This window comes from Petaurus breviceps, unplaced genomic scaffold (genome assembly GCF_028583685.1).
Source record: "Petaurus breviceps papuanus isolate PSGF00001 unplaced genomic scaffold, PetGlider_PUasm1.0 689, whole genome shotgun sequence".
In the NCBI taxonomy this organism is placed as follows: domain Eukaryota; kingdom Metazoa; phylum Chordata; class Mammalia; order Diprotodontia; family Petauridae; genus Petaurus; species Petaurus breviceps.
Genome location: NW_027186458.1, coordinates 12,134,795 through 12,152,360, shown reverse-complemented (window position 1 = coordinate 12,152,360; position 17,566 = coordinate 12,134,795). Strand labels below are relative to the sequence as shown.

General features: G+C 51.7%; 2 protein-coding genes across 2 annotated transcripts in view; one reads left to right on the top strand and one right to left on the bottom strand.

Annotated features, from left to right (window-relative positions):
• Positions 1-17,566, top strand: part of LOC138174635 (class I histocompatibility antigen, Gogo-OKO alpha chain-like) — a 529,286-nt gene that overhangs the window by 244,862 nt on the left and 266,858 nt on the right. The gene's annotated exons all lie outside the window — the stretch shown is intronic.
• The window catches only part of DLC1 (DLC1 Rho GTPase activating protein), a 212,505-nt gene continuing 196,102 nt past the window's right edge, over positions 1,164-17,566 (bottom strand). The window contains exons 12-18 of the mRNA XM_069104844.1: positions 16,920-17,118; positions 16,463-16,676; positions 12,253-12,367; positions 11,293-11,511; positions 6,500-6,717; positions 4,687-4,860; positions 1,164-2,984 (exon numbers count right to left, since the gene is read on the bottom strand). Of these exons, the coding sequence (XP_068960945.1) occupies positions 2,864-2,984; positions 4,687-4,860; positions 6,500-6,717; positions 11,293-11,511; positions 12,253-12,367; positions 16,463-16,676; positions 16,920-17,118 (1,260 nt within the window). The 3' untranslated portion in view covers positions 1,164-2,863. The remainder of the gene's footprint in view (positions 2,985-4,686; positions 4,861-6,499; positions 6,718-11,292; positions 11,512-12,252; positions 12,368-16,462; positions 16,677-16,919; positions 17,119-17,566) is intronic.

Genomic DNA, 17,566 nt, shown 5'->3' with positions numbered 1-17,566 from the left:
CTTATATAGCCTTCTCCTGGCTCAGAGAATGTAACAACCTTATTGACTCACTGGCCAATCAAGAAGTATCTACTGAAAAACAAGCCTCCCACCCCAGGCTCCAGGTGCATTTTAGCCTAGGGGCAGGGAAGATCTTCCAAATTTGCATTCCCATTACACCAACCCTCTCATTACTCTTAAGGGATGCATAAAATGTTCAGGTTTTCTCCATGGGGGTGTTTGTGCTGAAATCCATCCAGGCAGCTTCAGTTCTAATGGAAGAGAAAATCTCTGGAGAGGACTCCCGTGTCCGAAATGAGACCCATCATTCCTCAAGACAGTGTGGCCTAACCATTGGGCAGTAGGGGAGACCAGGGTGGCAGGGAAGTGTCCATGCCCACGGGCTCTCGTCCACACTGATGTCAGTACCTGCCAAGTGCTATTACTGGCCAGAGAAGGGAGCGTGAGGTGCATAAAGCAGGAGTGAGGTGCGTCTGTGATACTTCGTGGCACCTGACCCTCTAAGCAGTGTCAAGGGGAGTGACACATGGAGAAGAGTGAATCACAAATAGTGAAGAGGTCTGAAGTTCCCCGATTCAAGGCACCAGCCTCATCTGGGGACTGTTTGCCATGGAGAGAGTTGGACTTTGAAGCAGAAAGTGGTCAAAGTCCTCCTGATTCTCACACTGCCTGGTTCGGGCCAAGTGGCTGGATCTCTCTGGCCTCAGTTTTCTCACCTAGAGAATGAAGGCGTTGGACATGATGGTGCCCAAGGACCTTTCTGGCTGTAAATCTCTGACCCATAACCCCTAATGTAAATTGTGTAAGTATGTACGATTGTCATTACTAAATATTCCCCCTCTTGAATGTTTATCTCGCCAAATATGTCAATGACAAAGGCCAAGCCATAGCAAAGTCCCATGTTTTAGGTTAAGGGCTGAAGCTGGAGCTCAGTCTTCACCTTTCTGAAGCTAATGCTCCCCTTCCAAGTTTCCTGCCTCAGTTTCCCCACTGTTCCTCCTCAGGCTGGAGACTCCATAGTCCTGAATCTTTTCAGGGCTCCTTAGCACGCTTCACCAAGCAACGACTGCATTTGGGGTGAGATCCTCAAAGCATGATGGGAGTGGAACGGGTGTGTTTCGTAAAAAGTGGATGGCCAGGGAAAGTGAACAAAGGCCAGGCAGTCCCCTCATGTTAAACATTTAATAGTGCAATTGTTGGTTATATTCTGTACAGTCATTCATAGTGAGTTACAAACCTTTTTCTTGTTCGTAACTTCCATGGTAATCATGAAAAGCTTTATTTACAATAAAGAAAAAAAAACAACACAAACATGTTGAGTTGAGGTATAAAACCCAAAGACTGTCTGACATATAAATACAAGTCCATCTTAAATAATACTCTGTATCATGCGTTACCTGTGTTACTCAATGGGACGGTATGTTCAACATACAATCTTCCATGGCAGAGGTTTGAGATGGAATCTGCAAGGTCTAGGGATTCACACGGAGCACGTGTTCGAGAACCCTGACGCCACGTTGTGGCTGAATCTGATCTGCTCCCACCTCACACACACACATCCACACACACGCACAGCACAGTCTTCCTCAAGAAGACTTTCTGAATGAACACTGACAATGGTAATAAGGCGCAGAGTCAGCCAAGGACAAGCCTTCCTGACCATGTTCACTTATACGTAGTCCATGACTGATGGGGACAATAGAGAGGAATCAAGGACACAGGGCTGGTGGAGATGGATCCCGCCATGACACAGGCACCTGCAGAAAAGCTCCTGGCTAAAAGAGTGCTTTGGAATCGTGGCCCGAGCAAGGAAACCAAAGAGATGGAAGAACAGAAAATGGTCGCGCTCCAAGGAGGGCTCGACCAGAAAGGACTCCAGCATCCCGTGGTGCCTTGGGTTTGCAGACTTTCTTGGGAGATCTGGAGCTCCCCCTCCTTCAACATTTTCTGCTCTGGGCATTAATACAGAATGGACTTGAGTCACGATGAGAAGCTTCTGCCTTTGGATAGAAACCACCCGAAAGTGTGGTCCTCACTGATTTTAGCTTTGGCACTAGAATATTCTTCATCCTTATCCTAACCTCTGTTCTTTAAAATACAAAATGCTCCTATTGCTGGATTTTAATTTTCCTACCTTAAAACCAACTGGGAGTGAGAAAGGACCTTCAGTGTGGGATCATCTGTGGTGAGAGCAGATTCACTGCAATGCAGAGATGGGACCCTCAGAATGTAGCTCCTAACAGGGGTCCGCTCAGACTGGCCTCTCCCACACTGACTCCCCAAAAGACAAAGGAAGGAAATGGGTTCACTGGAGAAGTTTGCTGGCCTCTCCTGATGCATGAGGGCTATTTCTTGTTGGTCCCTGGAGGGGTCAGAGATAACATAATTGAAACATCTGGCCCTGCCTGCCCCAGAGGCCACTTCCTGTGTCAGCTCCGCATTCAGTCATGGACACTCACTCATACACACATCTCTCTATGGAAACTCACTTTTCATTGCTGGCATTGGAGAGAAATACCCCCCCCCCCCCATCCAAACACTGTCTCCTATGGCAGCTCTGCCCATTCTCCAGTCTGGGACCAGTCGAGGGCAACAACCCAGGAGAAGGAAGTCTCCTTATCTTCTCCCCCAAGAGTCCTGCTTCTCAGAAGCAATCTCAACATGGTACAACAAATGTTCTTCCACAGGGCCATGTGTGGCAGTCAAGATCAGCTCTTGTGATGCATCTATTGTGGGATCTCTGCCCAGCTTGGTTCCTGATTCGTGGTTTGATCCATCCTGCCCAGGCTTGGCCCATTTATCAAGAAACAAAAGCCTTGGTGGTCCTGGGTCAGATGCAGAGTCTTGGCTTGTGGGTCTGTCGTCACCTGGATTTCCCATCTTTGGGATCCAAGCTTGGGCGAGAGAAAGAATCTCGGATCTTTACCACTTCAGCTACACACAAATGCCCAAATGCCTTAGTGTACCATTCTGGCATGTGGCCCCTAAAGTGGAAGGAGAAAGTTAGTCACAAGTTGGGTGGGACAATGCTGAAGAAAGGTGACAGTACTTCAGGAGAAGTCTGGATTCATTCCCAACACACACAACATTAGGGCATTTTATTATTCTCATGATTCCACACTGACCAAGGCAGTATAGTATACAGCAGGCACTTGAATTACAGAACTGGAGAGCTGGGAGGGAGCTCAGCAGTCTCTCCAGCCTTTGCTTGGTGCCCTCCATGGAGGGGGAGCCTACCACCTCCCAAGATGGTTTCTTCCACTCAGGGACAGCTCCCATGACCTCAAACCTAGATTTACCTCTGAAATCTCTCCTTGCTGCAAATGGTTCTGCTCTCTGGGGTCAAAAAGAATGAGTCTGCTGTCTTCACTTCTGCATTCTAAACCCATGGCATCATCTGCAGCATTGCCCTGTTGGGTCTTCCACCTCCATCCAGTCTGTCTCCACTTTAATCTACCTTCTGCATAGTTATCAATGCATCATTGCTACATTAGACATGGGTCTAGATGGGTCTAGCCAGGGTTCCATCTTTCCCTCTAGTCTCACAGAAGCACGCTGGTGCTGAAAGCCCTACACAGTCTGCCTCCAGACTGCCTTGTCTGGCACAGGACTCCTCACTTTTGAGCCCAACCACAGTGGCTTCTCACTATTCCTCAGCCTGGACAGTCTCTCTCCCACCTCTGCCTTTGCATAGGATGTCTCCTTGCCTGGGATGCATTCCTTCCTCATGGCCACCTTGTAGAACCCTGAGCTTTCTTCAAAGTTCAGTCCAAGGGTGGTCACCTCCTATGGGAGACCTTTCCTGAAGCCTCCCCTTCCACCCTGCAATTCCTATGGATTTTGTTACAAGCAAGCAAATGGATTCTGTGATATCTGCTTCTTCTGTTGGCTCATTTTGGCATCCCCAGCACGTGGCCCAGGATCTATGTAGAGAACTTGTTTGTTACACATGCTTGCTGACTGACTGTGCTATGGTCTGCAGTTCCTTCCCAGCCCGGTCGTCCTCACCAGGCTGCTCCTCACTTCTTCACATCAGCCTCCCTGGGCCTAGGTGTCCCTATCCAAAATGAGGGGGTTGGCCTCAATCTCCAAGTTTCCTTCCACCCCTAAATCTATGATTCTATGATGACTTCTCTAGGCTGCAGTTTCTTCCTCCATATAAAAATTCAGGGGACTTGCCTCAGTGATCTCTGAGGTTCCTTCTGGGTCTAAGTCCTATGACTTCCTGGTCTCCGTTTCCCACCTTGTAAGATGAGGGAATTGGCCTTGGTTACCTCCCAGGGCAGTCCCAGCTCAATGTCTGACTCTATGACCTCCCTGAGCCCCAGCTGAGGTCTGGGAAGGTCTACTGGGACCTTTCTTACAGAGATAATGCTTCCAGCAGTGAGAGGGGAGGATGAGGTCCTAGGAAGGTTTCCTGTTGCTATAGAGGAGACAGGTTCATGAGCATAGAGACCTCATTCCTAAGATGCTGCTGCCCTGGCTCCTGGAGATACCTAGTGAAAGGCAGGTGCTCAAGGGCTTAGTGGAGAACATGGGTCTTCTGCCTTCACAATCCATAAGCCATCATCCCCAGTGGAAGCCAGTGGGGGGAGGTCAAGGCATGTCGTGTCCCCTCCTAGCACCAAACCCAGGTCTGGCCTGAACTCTGGCTCCCCCACCCTGGGCCCATTCACAGGTACATACCTCAGATCACTCCGGCACATGTAGGTGAGCTTGGATCTCCTGGCCCCACAGGGCTCCACCAGGTATCGGGCCAGGAGCACGTTGACCCTCACGCCAATCACCGGGGCCTGCGCGTGATCCACGGAGGTCAGCAAGAGCATGCAGACCCCCCTGGGTAAGTTGGTCCTCCATGTTCTGTGGGGACAGAGATCTGGGACCTAAGGATGGTGGTCACCACAGCCACCCTCCCTGGCCCACTCTCAGGGGCTGTAAAGCAATGCAGGCACTGAGGCCCTGGACTCCAAAGCCTTCCCAGAGCTTTTGCAAATGTGGAAACTGAGGTTTGCAGAGGTAGAGTGAGTGCCTATGGTTCCACAGGTAGGATTTTGGACTAGCAGCCCATCGGTCTATGAGCGACAGTCGGCTACGGATACTGTGACTCTGCCAATGACTATGGTGCCGTACCCCAGCTCCCTCCTGGTCCCAAAGGATGGGCTTCACAAGCTCAATGGTGCCATCCACAGACCTGTGAGCTGCTGTCACGCATCATGGCTTGGGCCACACTCAAGGGCCCACACTCTCTCCTTGGTTCACCTCCCATTGGCCAAAGTCCTCTCCTCGGCTCGCAACCTGCCCTCGCCCCACACATCAATCAGCTGCCACCCCTGGGCGCTTCCTTCTCCCCATCTCTCCCCCCTTGCCCAGACACCAGCCAGGCCCAGGCCCTCCACCTCTACCCAGATGATCACTGCTGCCTCTTCCTGGGTCCCCTCCTGACCCCCCAGTTCATCCTCCATACGGCTGCCCAATGGATTTTCTCCCTAAAACATAGATCTCACGCACTCAATAAACTCTAGTGGTTCTGTCGCTTCTAGAACCAAATGTAAAATCCTCTTGTTGGCCTTTGCGGGCACTCTCCCCCCTTTCCGGGCTATTCCCTCATCACCCTCGTCTACTCTGATCCAGCGACATTGGCCACCTTACTGTTCTGTGTGCAAGATATCCTATTTCCCCACTAGAGACTCTGCCCTGGCTGTGCCCATCCTGGGGATGCCCTCCCTCCTCAGAGCTGGCACCTGCCTGCCCTGGCTGTGTCCATTCTGAGGATGTTCTCCCTCCTCAGAGCTGGCACCTGCCTGCCCTCGCTGTGCCCATCCTGGGGATGCCCTCTCTCCTCAGAGCTGGCACCTGCCTGTGCCCATCTTGGGGATACCCTCCCTCCTCAGAGCTGGCACCTGTCTGCCCTAGCTGTTCACATCCTGGGGATGTCCTCCCTCCTCAGAGCTGGCCCCTGCCTGCCTTGGCTGTGCCCACCCAGAGGATGCACTGGTACCTGCCTGCCCTGGCTTCCTTCAAATCCTACCTGCCACAAGGAGCCTTTCCTGCCCCTCCTCAAAGGGCCTGTATTTCTTTCCTATATAGTCTGTATAGGACAGAGATTAGGACTGGACCTGTGGGGTTCTTGGTATATGGAACTCCCAGGTTCTCCCTGCAGCCACGTACATTTTCTGCACCTTAGTCTTACAGCACTGCCTGGAGGCCTGAGAGGCTAAGCGCCCACACACAGGGCAGGGCTCGCCCCAGGTCTTCCCACCTCCCCCTCCTGCACCAAACTGCCTTATAGGGAACGTAAGTCTACTCTTGTGTGAATGCTTTCTCCCCCAGTGAGTGCCTTTCTTGAAGGCAGCGATGGCCTCATTTGGGGCTTTTCATCCACAGCACCTCCACAGGACGTGTTTAATCAGTGTTTCCTGATAACTTGACCTTTCCTGCCATGTCCTGAGACTCGATTCTGAGCAGAAGCAGAGACACTAGCCCCCCGGGGGTGCCTTACCGCAGTACCACGTGGTCCCTGGCAGGATGGGGCGCCATACTGCTCCGGACAAACTGGTAGATTTCCGTCTGGCTGTCCAGGATTTCAATCACTTTGGCATCCAAGAGGTCTGGATCCCAGATGTGCTGCTCCTTTAGAAGTCGGTTTAAAACGTCCTCGGCTTTGGCAGGGACTTCGATCGTTGACTTCCACAGTCGGAGTGGGGGGCCTTCACTCACCTGAACAAAGCACAAACCCACCTGTCACTTCACTGCTGGGGACCCTCACTCTCAGCCAAGGGCAAACTCTAAAGGCAACAACAGAATGGCGGGTCTGGAGGGAAAGCAGTGGGTGCACTCAGACCCTCAGATCCTCTTCCCCCACCAAGAAGTAGACTTGGGAAGCTGACGATTCATTAGTTTTCCCACAGGAGGTAAGGAGTTAAAGTAAAATTTCTACCTGACAGAGGAAGGTTTCTCTGGGTTGGAGAGACTGGGCAGCAGAGTGGAGGCTGGGAGGAGCAGGACAGAGAATGACGGGGGCCAGTAGACACGCCATGAGTAGACATGGGGAAGAGGCTGAGACACTTGACTAGTGAGACTGAAGTCCTCTTGTCAGTCAATCAACAAGCATTGATTAAGTCCATATACTTCTATTACTGAGACACAAGGCTCCCTGCCCTCAAGGAGCTCACATTCCAATGGGGGAAGGCAACATATAATTAACGAGGTGATATAAAATATGTACAGAGTAGACAAGTGGGGAAAACCAACAGCTGACTGTAGGAAACCTCAGGAAAGGGTGGGATGAAGGCTGGGGCTGGAAGGAAGGTGGGGAAAGAGCCCCAGGGGGCCAAGAGACCTGGGCAGCCTGAGGGGACAGCCAAGCAGGCAAAGGCAGAAGAGAAAGTAGTGTTCCAGGAGGCCAGCAGAGGTAGACTTTGAGTGTGAGCGAATGTGTGTGTGTCTGTGAGAGTGTGTGTGTATGTTTGTGAGAGTGTGTGAGAAAGTGTGAGAGTGTGTGCGTGTGTGTGTGTGTGTGTCTGTGAGAGAGAGTGTGTATGTGTGTCCATCTGTCCTGATGGAGGTAGGCAGAGCATGAGAAGACTGGAACGACAGGAAGAGGTCAGGTTATTCACGAAAGGCTTCAAATGACAGAGGGGATTTTATATTTGATCCCAGAGGTTTTGGGGAGGCCCAAGAGATCAGAATATTTTAGAAACATGGCTTGGGCAGCAGAGTGGAGGCTGGGCTGGAGAGGGGAGAGAAGCAGGACAGAGAATGACTGGGGCCAGTAGACACGCCATGAGGAGACATGGGGAAGAGGCTGAGACTCTTGGCTAGAGAGAATCTCAAAGGAGAGGCTGCTGATTCTGATGGGAATGGGGTGGGGCAGAAGCAAGTGCTGTATTAGAACAGGAGAAGGTGGGAGTGGGGGCATGGAAGAGGAGCCATGGGAATTTGGTTCTGTGATCAGAGGCTGCCCAGGGATGGCTTGGGCTCTCCTTTGTAGAGTTTAAACCAAAAGCAGATTTCAAACTCTCCACCAAAGCAGAAACCATCAAAGCGATGGGGTATTGGTTAAAGAATAGAGGGGGTGATTAGATTAGGTACCCACCAGACAGAAGCAAACAATCCAAAAAGTCTCGGAGTGTTTGCTGAAGTCAAAGACTCTAGTAAATGGGAGAAAGACTCGCTATGTGACCCAAACTGCTGGGAAAACTGGAGAACAGTCTGCATGGAATCACACACAGATCTGCAACTTCTCACCCGGCATACCAGAGAGCTCCAGGTGATCCAGGATTCAGACATAAAAGGTGACCTCCCAAATGAGGGCAGAAGAGCAGGGAAGACAGGGAGGAATCCACAACCAAGGAACATGAAATGGGAAAGATCTGTTAGTGCAGTTAAAATTGGAAGGGAAAGAAGTACTTGGGAGGAACCATTCCAAGAAGTTTCTTTGACGAAGGCCCCACATCTAAGATACAAGGAATTGATTCAAATTTGTAAGATAAAGAGCCTTTCTACAATAGATAAATGATCAAAGGATACAAATATGAACTTTTCTAATGAAGAAACCCAAACGATCAACCTTACCAAAAAATGCTCTACAGGTGAACTTCAGAAAAACCTGGAAAGACTCACACGAACTGATGCTGAGCGAGGTGAGAAGAACCAGGAGAATGTCATACACAGTAACAGCCAGTGCGTGAGGACTGACTTCGACAGACTTAGCCCTTCTGACCAGTGCAGGGATCTAAGGCAACTCCAAAAGACCCGTGACGGAAAGTGCCATCCACACCCAGAGAAAGAGCTTGGGGTCTGAATGCAGATGGGAGCAGACTATCTGCTCTCCTTGCCTTCTGTGGTTTTGTGTTGCTTCATCTCTCACAGAGTAATAATTCTTCTTTATAGCATGACTAATGTGAAAAATGTTTAATGTGAATGCACAAATAGAGCCTATATCAGATTGCACACCATTTTGGGGAGAGAGAAAGGGGAGGGGGAGAAAATTTAAAACTCAAAAGCTTATGGAAGGGGCAGCTAGGTGGCACAGTGAATAGAGCACTGGCCTGGAGTCAGAGGACCTGAGTTCAAATTTGGCCTCAGACACTTAACACTTACTAGCTGTGTGACCTTCAGCAAGTCATTTTACCCCAATTCCCCTGTTTTTTCCCCTCCAAAAAGCAAAAAAAAACCCTTATGGAAGTGAATGGTGAAAATGAAAAATTAATTAATTAAAAAATGCTCTAATTGGAGAATTGCAAGCCAAAGGAAATGTGCGGTTCCAGCTCACACCAATCAATGGTCATTTTGCTTTATCAGTTTTTCTGATTACTGGCAGGACTGTTGGGGGAGGGGGAAATAGATCTGCACATGCATTGTTGGTGGAGCTGTGACTCACTCCAGTCATTCAATAAAGGGATGTCAGACTAAGTTCCCTAAATTACTAAATTGGCTATATCTGCTATACTAGACTAGACTAGGTCTAGACTCCAAAGAGACCAAAGAAAGAGGGAAAGGACCCATAGGCACAAACATATTTATAGCATAGTACCCTGAAATGGAAACTAAGGAGTGTTCTCCTATTGGGGAATGGCTAAATAAATTATGGTACAGGGACACAATGGAAGATTACTGCACCACAGCATGACAGAATGAGGTCAGAGGAAAGTGGGCAGACTTAGGAACTGCTGGAGTGGGGAGTGTGCAGAGCCCGGAGGAGCTGGGGAGCATGGCCAGCCTGTCCTGCCTGTACACAGGTGCCCACCTGTAATGGGAATGCAAATTTGGAAGATCTTCCCTGCCCCTAGGCTAAAATGTACCTGAAGCCTGGGGAGGGAGGCTTGTTTTTCAGTAGATACTTCTTGATTGGCCAGTGAGTCAATAAGGTTGTTACATTCTCTGAGCCAGGAGAAGGCTATATAAGCCCTGATGTGTAGCTTTGTTTTTGGGACTCACTTTGAGAGGTGTTCTGTGATTTGATCTGAATTCTGGGAAGCCGTTGTTGAGAGTCCCCCGGCTTTGAAAAACCCAGAATATGGAAACCCAGATGTTGGCTGGGTATGGATGTAATGGTTGAACAGTTTGGAAATCTGTCTACTTGATGTTTCTGTCTTGATAATTATGCCTGTATACTTTGAGGTTCAGGGTGCTGACCTTTTCTCCTGAACAAGGTAAACGATATATGTCTGACCGATTAAAGTAAGCTTGTTAACCCATTTTGAGTTGCTTTCCTTTAACAAAGCAGATCCAAGAACCTGTGGTAGCTGCAAACCCTGAGGACGCGCTTGGGGTGCTTGCTGCTACACCACCTGAGGCCCCCACCCTCATACAGGGAGCCTCCTGCCTTCGGGGCTCCTCTCTGCCTTCATGTGTACCCTAGCACTTGGCCCAAAGCCAGCACTTAGTGGGGGATCAATAAATGCTTACTGATTGGCTGCCTGACATTACAAAGAAAGACAACTTGGAAAGATCTGAGAATTCTGATCAGCGTAATAATGTGGTTATTATAAGGTGGGGGGCTAGAGATGAATCATCCCCTGCACCTCCTGCCAGAGAAAGGACACTTACGGGGGGGAGACAAACATTTTTGGCTCTGATGGGGGAAATCTGTTTTTCTGGACTATACATATTTGTTATGTGGGTTTAAAAATGATCCCAGAGAAGCAGCATTTGGAGAGAGACCAAGTTGTGGGATCCCCCCACCCCCACGCAGTTGGGGCTCTGCCCATACACACGCTGTGTGCTCTCCACCTGAGCCCTCAAGGGCCAGCCCCACTGCTGGAAGGAGAAGGTGTGAGCCTAGGATCCTGTCAAAGCTGGATCCACAAACTGAAAAGGAGGGGGAAAGCTCCCCCATTTCCCAGATGACTAAAATCTATAGGAAAGAGAGATGGAAAGGACCTTGGAGGCCATTTCATCCCGCTCTGCCCTTCCACTCACCCCATAACACAGATGAGGAAACTGAGGTGCAGGGAGAGGAAATGGCACGTTTCACTCAGCTGGGGTTTGGGCTTGGATCCTCTGACTCCCAGGCCACAGCATCCCCATTGGTGACATGTCTCATGGAGCCCACAGAGGACAGGAGACATTGCTGGGCTGTGACAGTCCTGGCTCATCCTTCTGGGACAGGCTGCCTCCCTCTGCCAGGCCTGAACTTACCCACCTGTGAAATGGGCCTGACAATGCTTCCATGGGAATATGGGAGCCCCCGCCCTTGGTGACCAGGCTCTGCACGTCCCCCACCCCGACTCCTGACCTTCTGATGCCGGGCAGCCCAGGGGTGCCCGGCAGGGAACCAGCACAAATTACCTTCTTGTAGGCCAGCTCAGCCTGCTCCGAGGTTGGGTGGCTGACCCAGCCTTTGAACTTGTCCTTGGCCTCTTTAAACAGGCTGTCTACACAGTCCTGGAGGAAGTGACGGTAGTCGGAGGTGTCCTGGCCACTCAGGCGGCCCAGGGCCTCAAGGCTGAGGGGCCTCAGCTCCTGCTCTGAGTACGAGTTCCGACAGCGGCTCATTTCCTCAGGGACCTAGGAGGGAGGAGACCCAGGCCCAAGCTTAGCCCCTCAGCATCTCCACTCCCTAACCCGGGGACCTTTCCTGGGCTTCTCACATCTGCATCATCGGCTGTTCTTTTACAGGCCCCAGCCCACAGGGGAAGAATCCTGGCCTGGCCTCAGGACACAGATTCCTAAGCCTCAGCTTTCCCATCTGTAAAATGGGCCTGGGAGCACCTGATGGGACTCTTGTGGGGAGAAAATAACTGATGGAGAGCCATGGAGGGGAGGCCACCAGCTGGGCCACCCACAGCAGCTCCAAGAGGTCCGTGTCCAGCAGCCAGGACTGCGGGTGTCGAGGTAGCACCCTGCTCTGGGAGAAGACATAAACAAGGGCCAGCCTGGCCTAGAGGCAAGACCCGAACCCAGATGCGTCTCTGGGTCAGTCCCTTCACCTCCCAAACCCTCAGACAGAAGCGGAGCTGCCCTGCGTTGGCCCAGGAAGTTCTCTTGACCCAGGCTGCACAGTCTGGTCCTCATCCCTGTGCTCTCAGTGGCGAGGGATTGGGCACAAAGCTTGTGCCTCTTTCTGCCAACATCCCCTGGCCCCCCATCCATTTTACAGGTCAGTCCCTGTAGGGCATGGCGTGTTTCTCAGCCAACCCCTTGGCTAGAGCCTGTGTCAGCAGAAGGGATTCTCCTTCCACTGAAACTAAGGCCCGCTGCTCCCACCCTTGGGCCATGCCTCGCCTCCCCTGGGATGCCCTGGCCCACCTGGAAGAGCTTGTGGCATTCCGCGATCATGTGTGCCAGGCCTTGCGTTGCTGCCAGGTTTTCATTGAGATCCTTCTGGTCTGGCTTGCCCAGACTCTGCTTTCTTTGCATCACCCTGGGCCAGAGGAAGGAAAGGGGCGAGGGTGAGGGGAGCTGTGTGCAGGGGGGCCAGGGGAGCCCGAGGGATGCGGCCTGGGGCTCAGGGCGGGGGGACGCCCCGGCACAGGAACCTGAGCCATTCTGCAGGTTTGGAGAGAGAGGCGATCACTTAGCCAACACTTTGAGACACCTGCAGGCTAGCAAAAGTGCTGTACAAAGATTCTCTCTATCATCACAACAACTCTGGCAAGTAGAGGCTACAATAATCCCCGTTGTACAGTTGAGGGGGAAGCGACTTGATCTGGGTCAAACAGCTAGGAAGTGTCTGAAGCTGGACTTGAACTCAAATCTTCCTGACTCCATGCCCCTCTCTGTGCAATATGATGCCCCAGCGGCCTCTGAGTGAGAGCCAGAGAGAAGCAGAGACACAGAGGCACAGGAAGAGGGGGAGGGAAATGGGGGGGAGAGAGAGACAGAGACAGAAACAAAGACAGAGACAGAGAGAGAAGGGGGGGAGAAAGACAGAGAGATGGGGAGAGACAGAGAGAGAAGGGGGAGGGAGAGAGAGGAGGGGGGAGAGAGAAAATGAGAGATGGGGGAAACAGAGACAGAGAGAGAAGGGGGAGGGGGAGAGAAAGAGAGAGAAGGGAGACAGAGAGAGAGAGAGTGCACCAACACCCAGGGCTTTTTTGCAAAATGGAATTAAGCCATTACAAAAGAGGAAGTAGCCTGTGTGTCACTGGCCGGTCTGCCATATTGGATGTGGGTTACTTTGAACTCAGATAATGGGGGAGGAAGGGAGGAGGTGCCCCCTCACCCCCCAACCCTCTGTTCCTTCTGCATTAAACAAACAGTGTCCTTTCTTGCCATCCTGCTGGCCTGGCTGCCTGCCTGGCTTGTCCCATGGCTTGGGCTGCCAAAGTCCTTACCTTATCTTCCCCTCATCCACCCTGGAAAGTCCCACAGACCTTCCTGGAGCCCAGAGGACATGGGCTTGTCCTGCATCCCAGTCTGCTCCCTCCAGCTCCCCCCAAAGCCCACAGTGCCTAAACCTGGCCTCCGGCATTTTCAGGAATAGTCTTCTGGAACAGCCATCTCATTTTACAGATGAAGAATCTGAGAAGGGAGAAGCCAATGGCTCAAAGATCCAGCTCACTCGGACCCTAGCCAAAGGAAAGCCGAGGTCTCCTGGCAGCTTCCCTGTTCTTAAGGAATTCCTTCTTGTTACTGATCTCTTCTGTTTCCACAGTCGCTTCATATCTGGTTCCCACACCCCTGCCTCAGTGAGCCATTACTTGTCACAAAGAATACAAAGGGAGAAACCAGCATTTCAGAAAAACTTGCCAACCTGCTGACTGTATCTGGGTCTGAATGTATTCAATATTGCTCACCCACCTTTACCATGCAGAGCGAAATAGGGCAGGGAAGCTCTGAGTTTGAAGCCTGCTTCTGAAAGTACAGGCTGGGTGACCCTGGCCAAGTCCCTTAACTTCTCCCTGACCTTAGGCAACTCTCCAGACTAGAAGGTGCTAGCCTGCTTTAGCAGAGGGAGGGCCCTCACTTGGGAGTTCCCTATTCACATTCAAAAAATGATGGGTCCACAGCCCCAGGGCATAGCTGAGGCAAGGCTGGGTTTTTGTTTAGTTTAAGAGATTTTATTTGTTTTCCTGATTCTGATAAGGATGCACAGCCTTCCTACATACCAGGCATACTAGAATGCTTTTTTCTTAGGGCACAGTGATAAATCTTCCAAAGTGTATTTAGTCATTCTCCCCGTGGATGAACATCAGCCTGGTTTCCAATTTTTTTGGGCATTATTGTGAGTATTTAGTTTTAGAGGAACTGTTCTTTTTAGTTTTGTCCTTTCTGGTGCCTGTGACTCAGAGTTTAAGGGTATGGGCATTTTAGTCACTTTCTTAGCATAAGGACAGAGGAACAGGGGGCTGACTTCCCTTAATGAATTCAAGTTCCCACCCAGATAAACTTGATTCTAAAAGAGATGGTAGGTGTGAGTGATGAGCCCCAGTCAATGACATCTGAAAGATCACGTAAACTGGGAGGAGCATAGATCTGTCTTCTCTTCTTTCTTGCCCCTCTCAAAACCATAGGCCACTGAGTTTCACTTCAACTCCTGGGAACCTTCTAGAATGGGCACTTAGAGATGGAGGTGAAGATTTAGAAAGGGAAGCCAGGACTCCAAGGAGCCAACCTGGCTTCATCAAGCACAGGCCATGCCAGACTAACCCTATCTTTCTTTTTTCATAGGGTTAGTAAATAAGGGAGATGAGGGGAATAGTGCATAGCTGGACTCATTCCTTCAATTTTAGCAAAGCATCTCAGACTGTTCTTTTGGAGATGTGGCCTAGATGACAATGCGATTAAATGAATGCAGAACTGATTAGATGGCACACTCAGAGTGGCCACAAATGGCTCCATAGGAAAGTGGCAGGAGGTATTAGTGGAATGTCCCAGGGCACTATGGTTGCCCTGCGGCTGCTTAATTTTTTCATCAATGACTTGGATAAAGGAGACATGTTCATCAAATCTGAAGACAGCACCAACCAGGGAGGGGAAAGAAGGAAGGAAACACTACCATGTGCCAAGCTCCATGCCAAACACTCCACAGCTATTGCCTCATTTGACCCTCACAGCGATCCTGGGAGGTAGGTGCTATTGTTAGCTTGGTTTTACAGTGAAGGAAACTGAGGCAAACTGAGCCAGCATCACACAGCCAGTAAGTGTCTAAGGCTGGATTTGAACTCAGGTCTTCCTGACTCCTGGCCCCGCACCCAAGAGAACAGTCTGTCTGAGAAGTCCTAGGAATTCTAGGTGCCTGCAAACTCAGTGAGTCAGCAGGGTGATGTGGCCTTGACTGAATGAAGTGTTCCACAGTGAGGACCCCCAGCCCTGAGGGAGCAGGTGCAGACCTTGGGGTGCAGGAGGAGACAAAACTTTGGTATGGCCAGTGTGGGGGTTTGGCTCCCTTGACAATTCACAGTGGATAAAGAATCTCCTTTTTCTTCCCTTCCCTCTTTTTCCAATTCAGGGGGTGTGGAGAGTTAAAGGAAGAGGGAATAAAGGCTTGGTGTGATTTCTGGACTGCCTGGAAAGGCGTGGCTTCCAGGAATAAAGGCGCTGATGCTGAAGTCACTGAGAAGAGGGACTGGATGGGCTTTGTTTGGCCTAGGAGGGCAGACTGGGGAACAATGGGGGGAAGCTGCCTGAGGCTGGACCTCAGGAACAAGTCACTTCCTCTCTAGGAGCTGTCCCTGAGGAGAATGGGCTGCCCAGAGGTGGGGAGCGCCTCCTTGTCCCTTTCAGCTAAGGTGACCCGCAGCCTTCCTTTGGGGTACAGGGCTGCCAAGGCCCCTCCGGTTCTGTGATTTGGAGACCCATCAAGACTTTAGACAATGCATGGAGTGCGGGTTATGTAGAAAGAGCCAACTGGAGGTCACAGAGCGCCAGCAGAGGGGCCCCAATACCAACACTTTTGTATCTGGCTTTCTTTCTTTATTTTCTACATCTAGTCATTTGGTTTGGGATGGTTAAGGTTAGCCTAGCAATCATTGCATCCTCCCCAGAGGCCTGGGGCCTTGCCTTCCATTCACAAAGATTACTATCCTTCTGCCATCAATGAAACCCAGTGTTGAGGATCCAGGAGCTAGGAAGCCTGCCTCAGGAAGTCTTCCAGTCTTAGCGGGGCAAGACCTTTAACCTTCCCATGTTCAGAGTCCTCACTCATAAAATGAGAAGGTTGGATCCAGTGGCGCCTGAGGCCCTTTCCCTGAATCCATAAGTTGGTGACCGACACTTACTGAGGCCCGTCCTCTGGCAGGACCTCAAACCTGTCCCCCTCCCTCCCCACTCAGCCCCTTGTCCATTCTGGGAGGACCTTCTGGCGCTAGCCTGCTGGAGTAGCCCTGGAGGACTCGAGGTCCCTCTGTGCTGAGGGGAGCCACAGGGGAGGAGGGTGGTGGAAAGTGGCTGACAATCAGGCCATGGCCTGCAGACTACCAAGGGGGGAGACGTCTGGGCAGCCTGGGTGGCATACAGTCTGCTGCATTGGTATGCGTGTGCGAGGTGGGCAAGGGGAAGGGGGCACATCGCGTACCTGGGAGAAGAGTTCTCTCTCTTCAGGGTGTTGAGGTGGAAGAGGGAGGGTGCTAAGCACACAGCCAGGTTGGTGGGCGTCATCTGGTTCTCCTTCACAGCAGCGGTGACCTCACTCAGGAAACAGAGCAGGGTCTGAAGGACCTCCCTGTTCTCATCTGGGAGAAGCATGATGGCAGCCTGGATGGCCTGAAGACGCTGGTCCTTGGGCACATCTGTGCAACAGTGACATTCAGCCCTCATCAGCCCCGAGCCAGCGTCACCTCTGTGCAGGCAGAGGCAGCACGAAGCACGTCCAGATCATGCCCAACCCCCAAACCAGAAGGGATCAGGAGGGGTGGTGCTCAGCAAGACCTGAGCTAACACCCTCCTCTCCTGGCTTCCCTGCCCCCTGCCCCTGAGCGGGACCTCAGAGACCACCCACCTGGTGCCCGCCCGCCTCCTTACCCGCCACTCACACTGGTATATCTGTAAGAAGGTCTCCGAGAGCTTGCTGGTCATGAGTGGCTCGGGAAGGTCTCGGAAGTATTGCTTCAGCATGTCGGCCACGTCATAGGCAGACTGCCCATCGTAGCTCACGTGGGCCATGGAACTCTCATTCATCTGGCGCAAGGCCTGGATCCTGGACTTGACACCCGACTTTCTGAAGAGCCCAACCTGTGCCCAGGGAGGAGGCTGCATGAGGACACCCTGAGGGAACGTTCACCTTGCAGCCCTCCCCACCCCCCAGGGACCTGACCCAAACACTGACCAAGCAGGCAGCCCTCTCTGACCCCCAGGGACCCTGGCACTGACCTGACCCAAACACTGACCATGCAGGCAGCCCTCCCCTCCCCCCAGGGACCTGGCACTGACCTGACCCAAACACTGACCATGCAGGCAGCCCTCTCTGACCCCCAGGGACCCTGGCACTGACCTGACCCAAACAGTGATCACACAGACAGCCCTCTCTGACCCCCAGGGACCCTGGCACTGACCATGCAGGCAGCCCTCCCCGCTCCCCAGGGACCCTGGCACTGACCTGACCCAAACACTGGTCACACAGGCAGCCCTCCCCGCTCCCCAGGGACCCTGGCACTGACCTGACCCAAACACTGACCAAGCA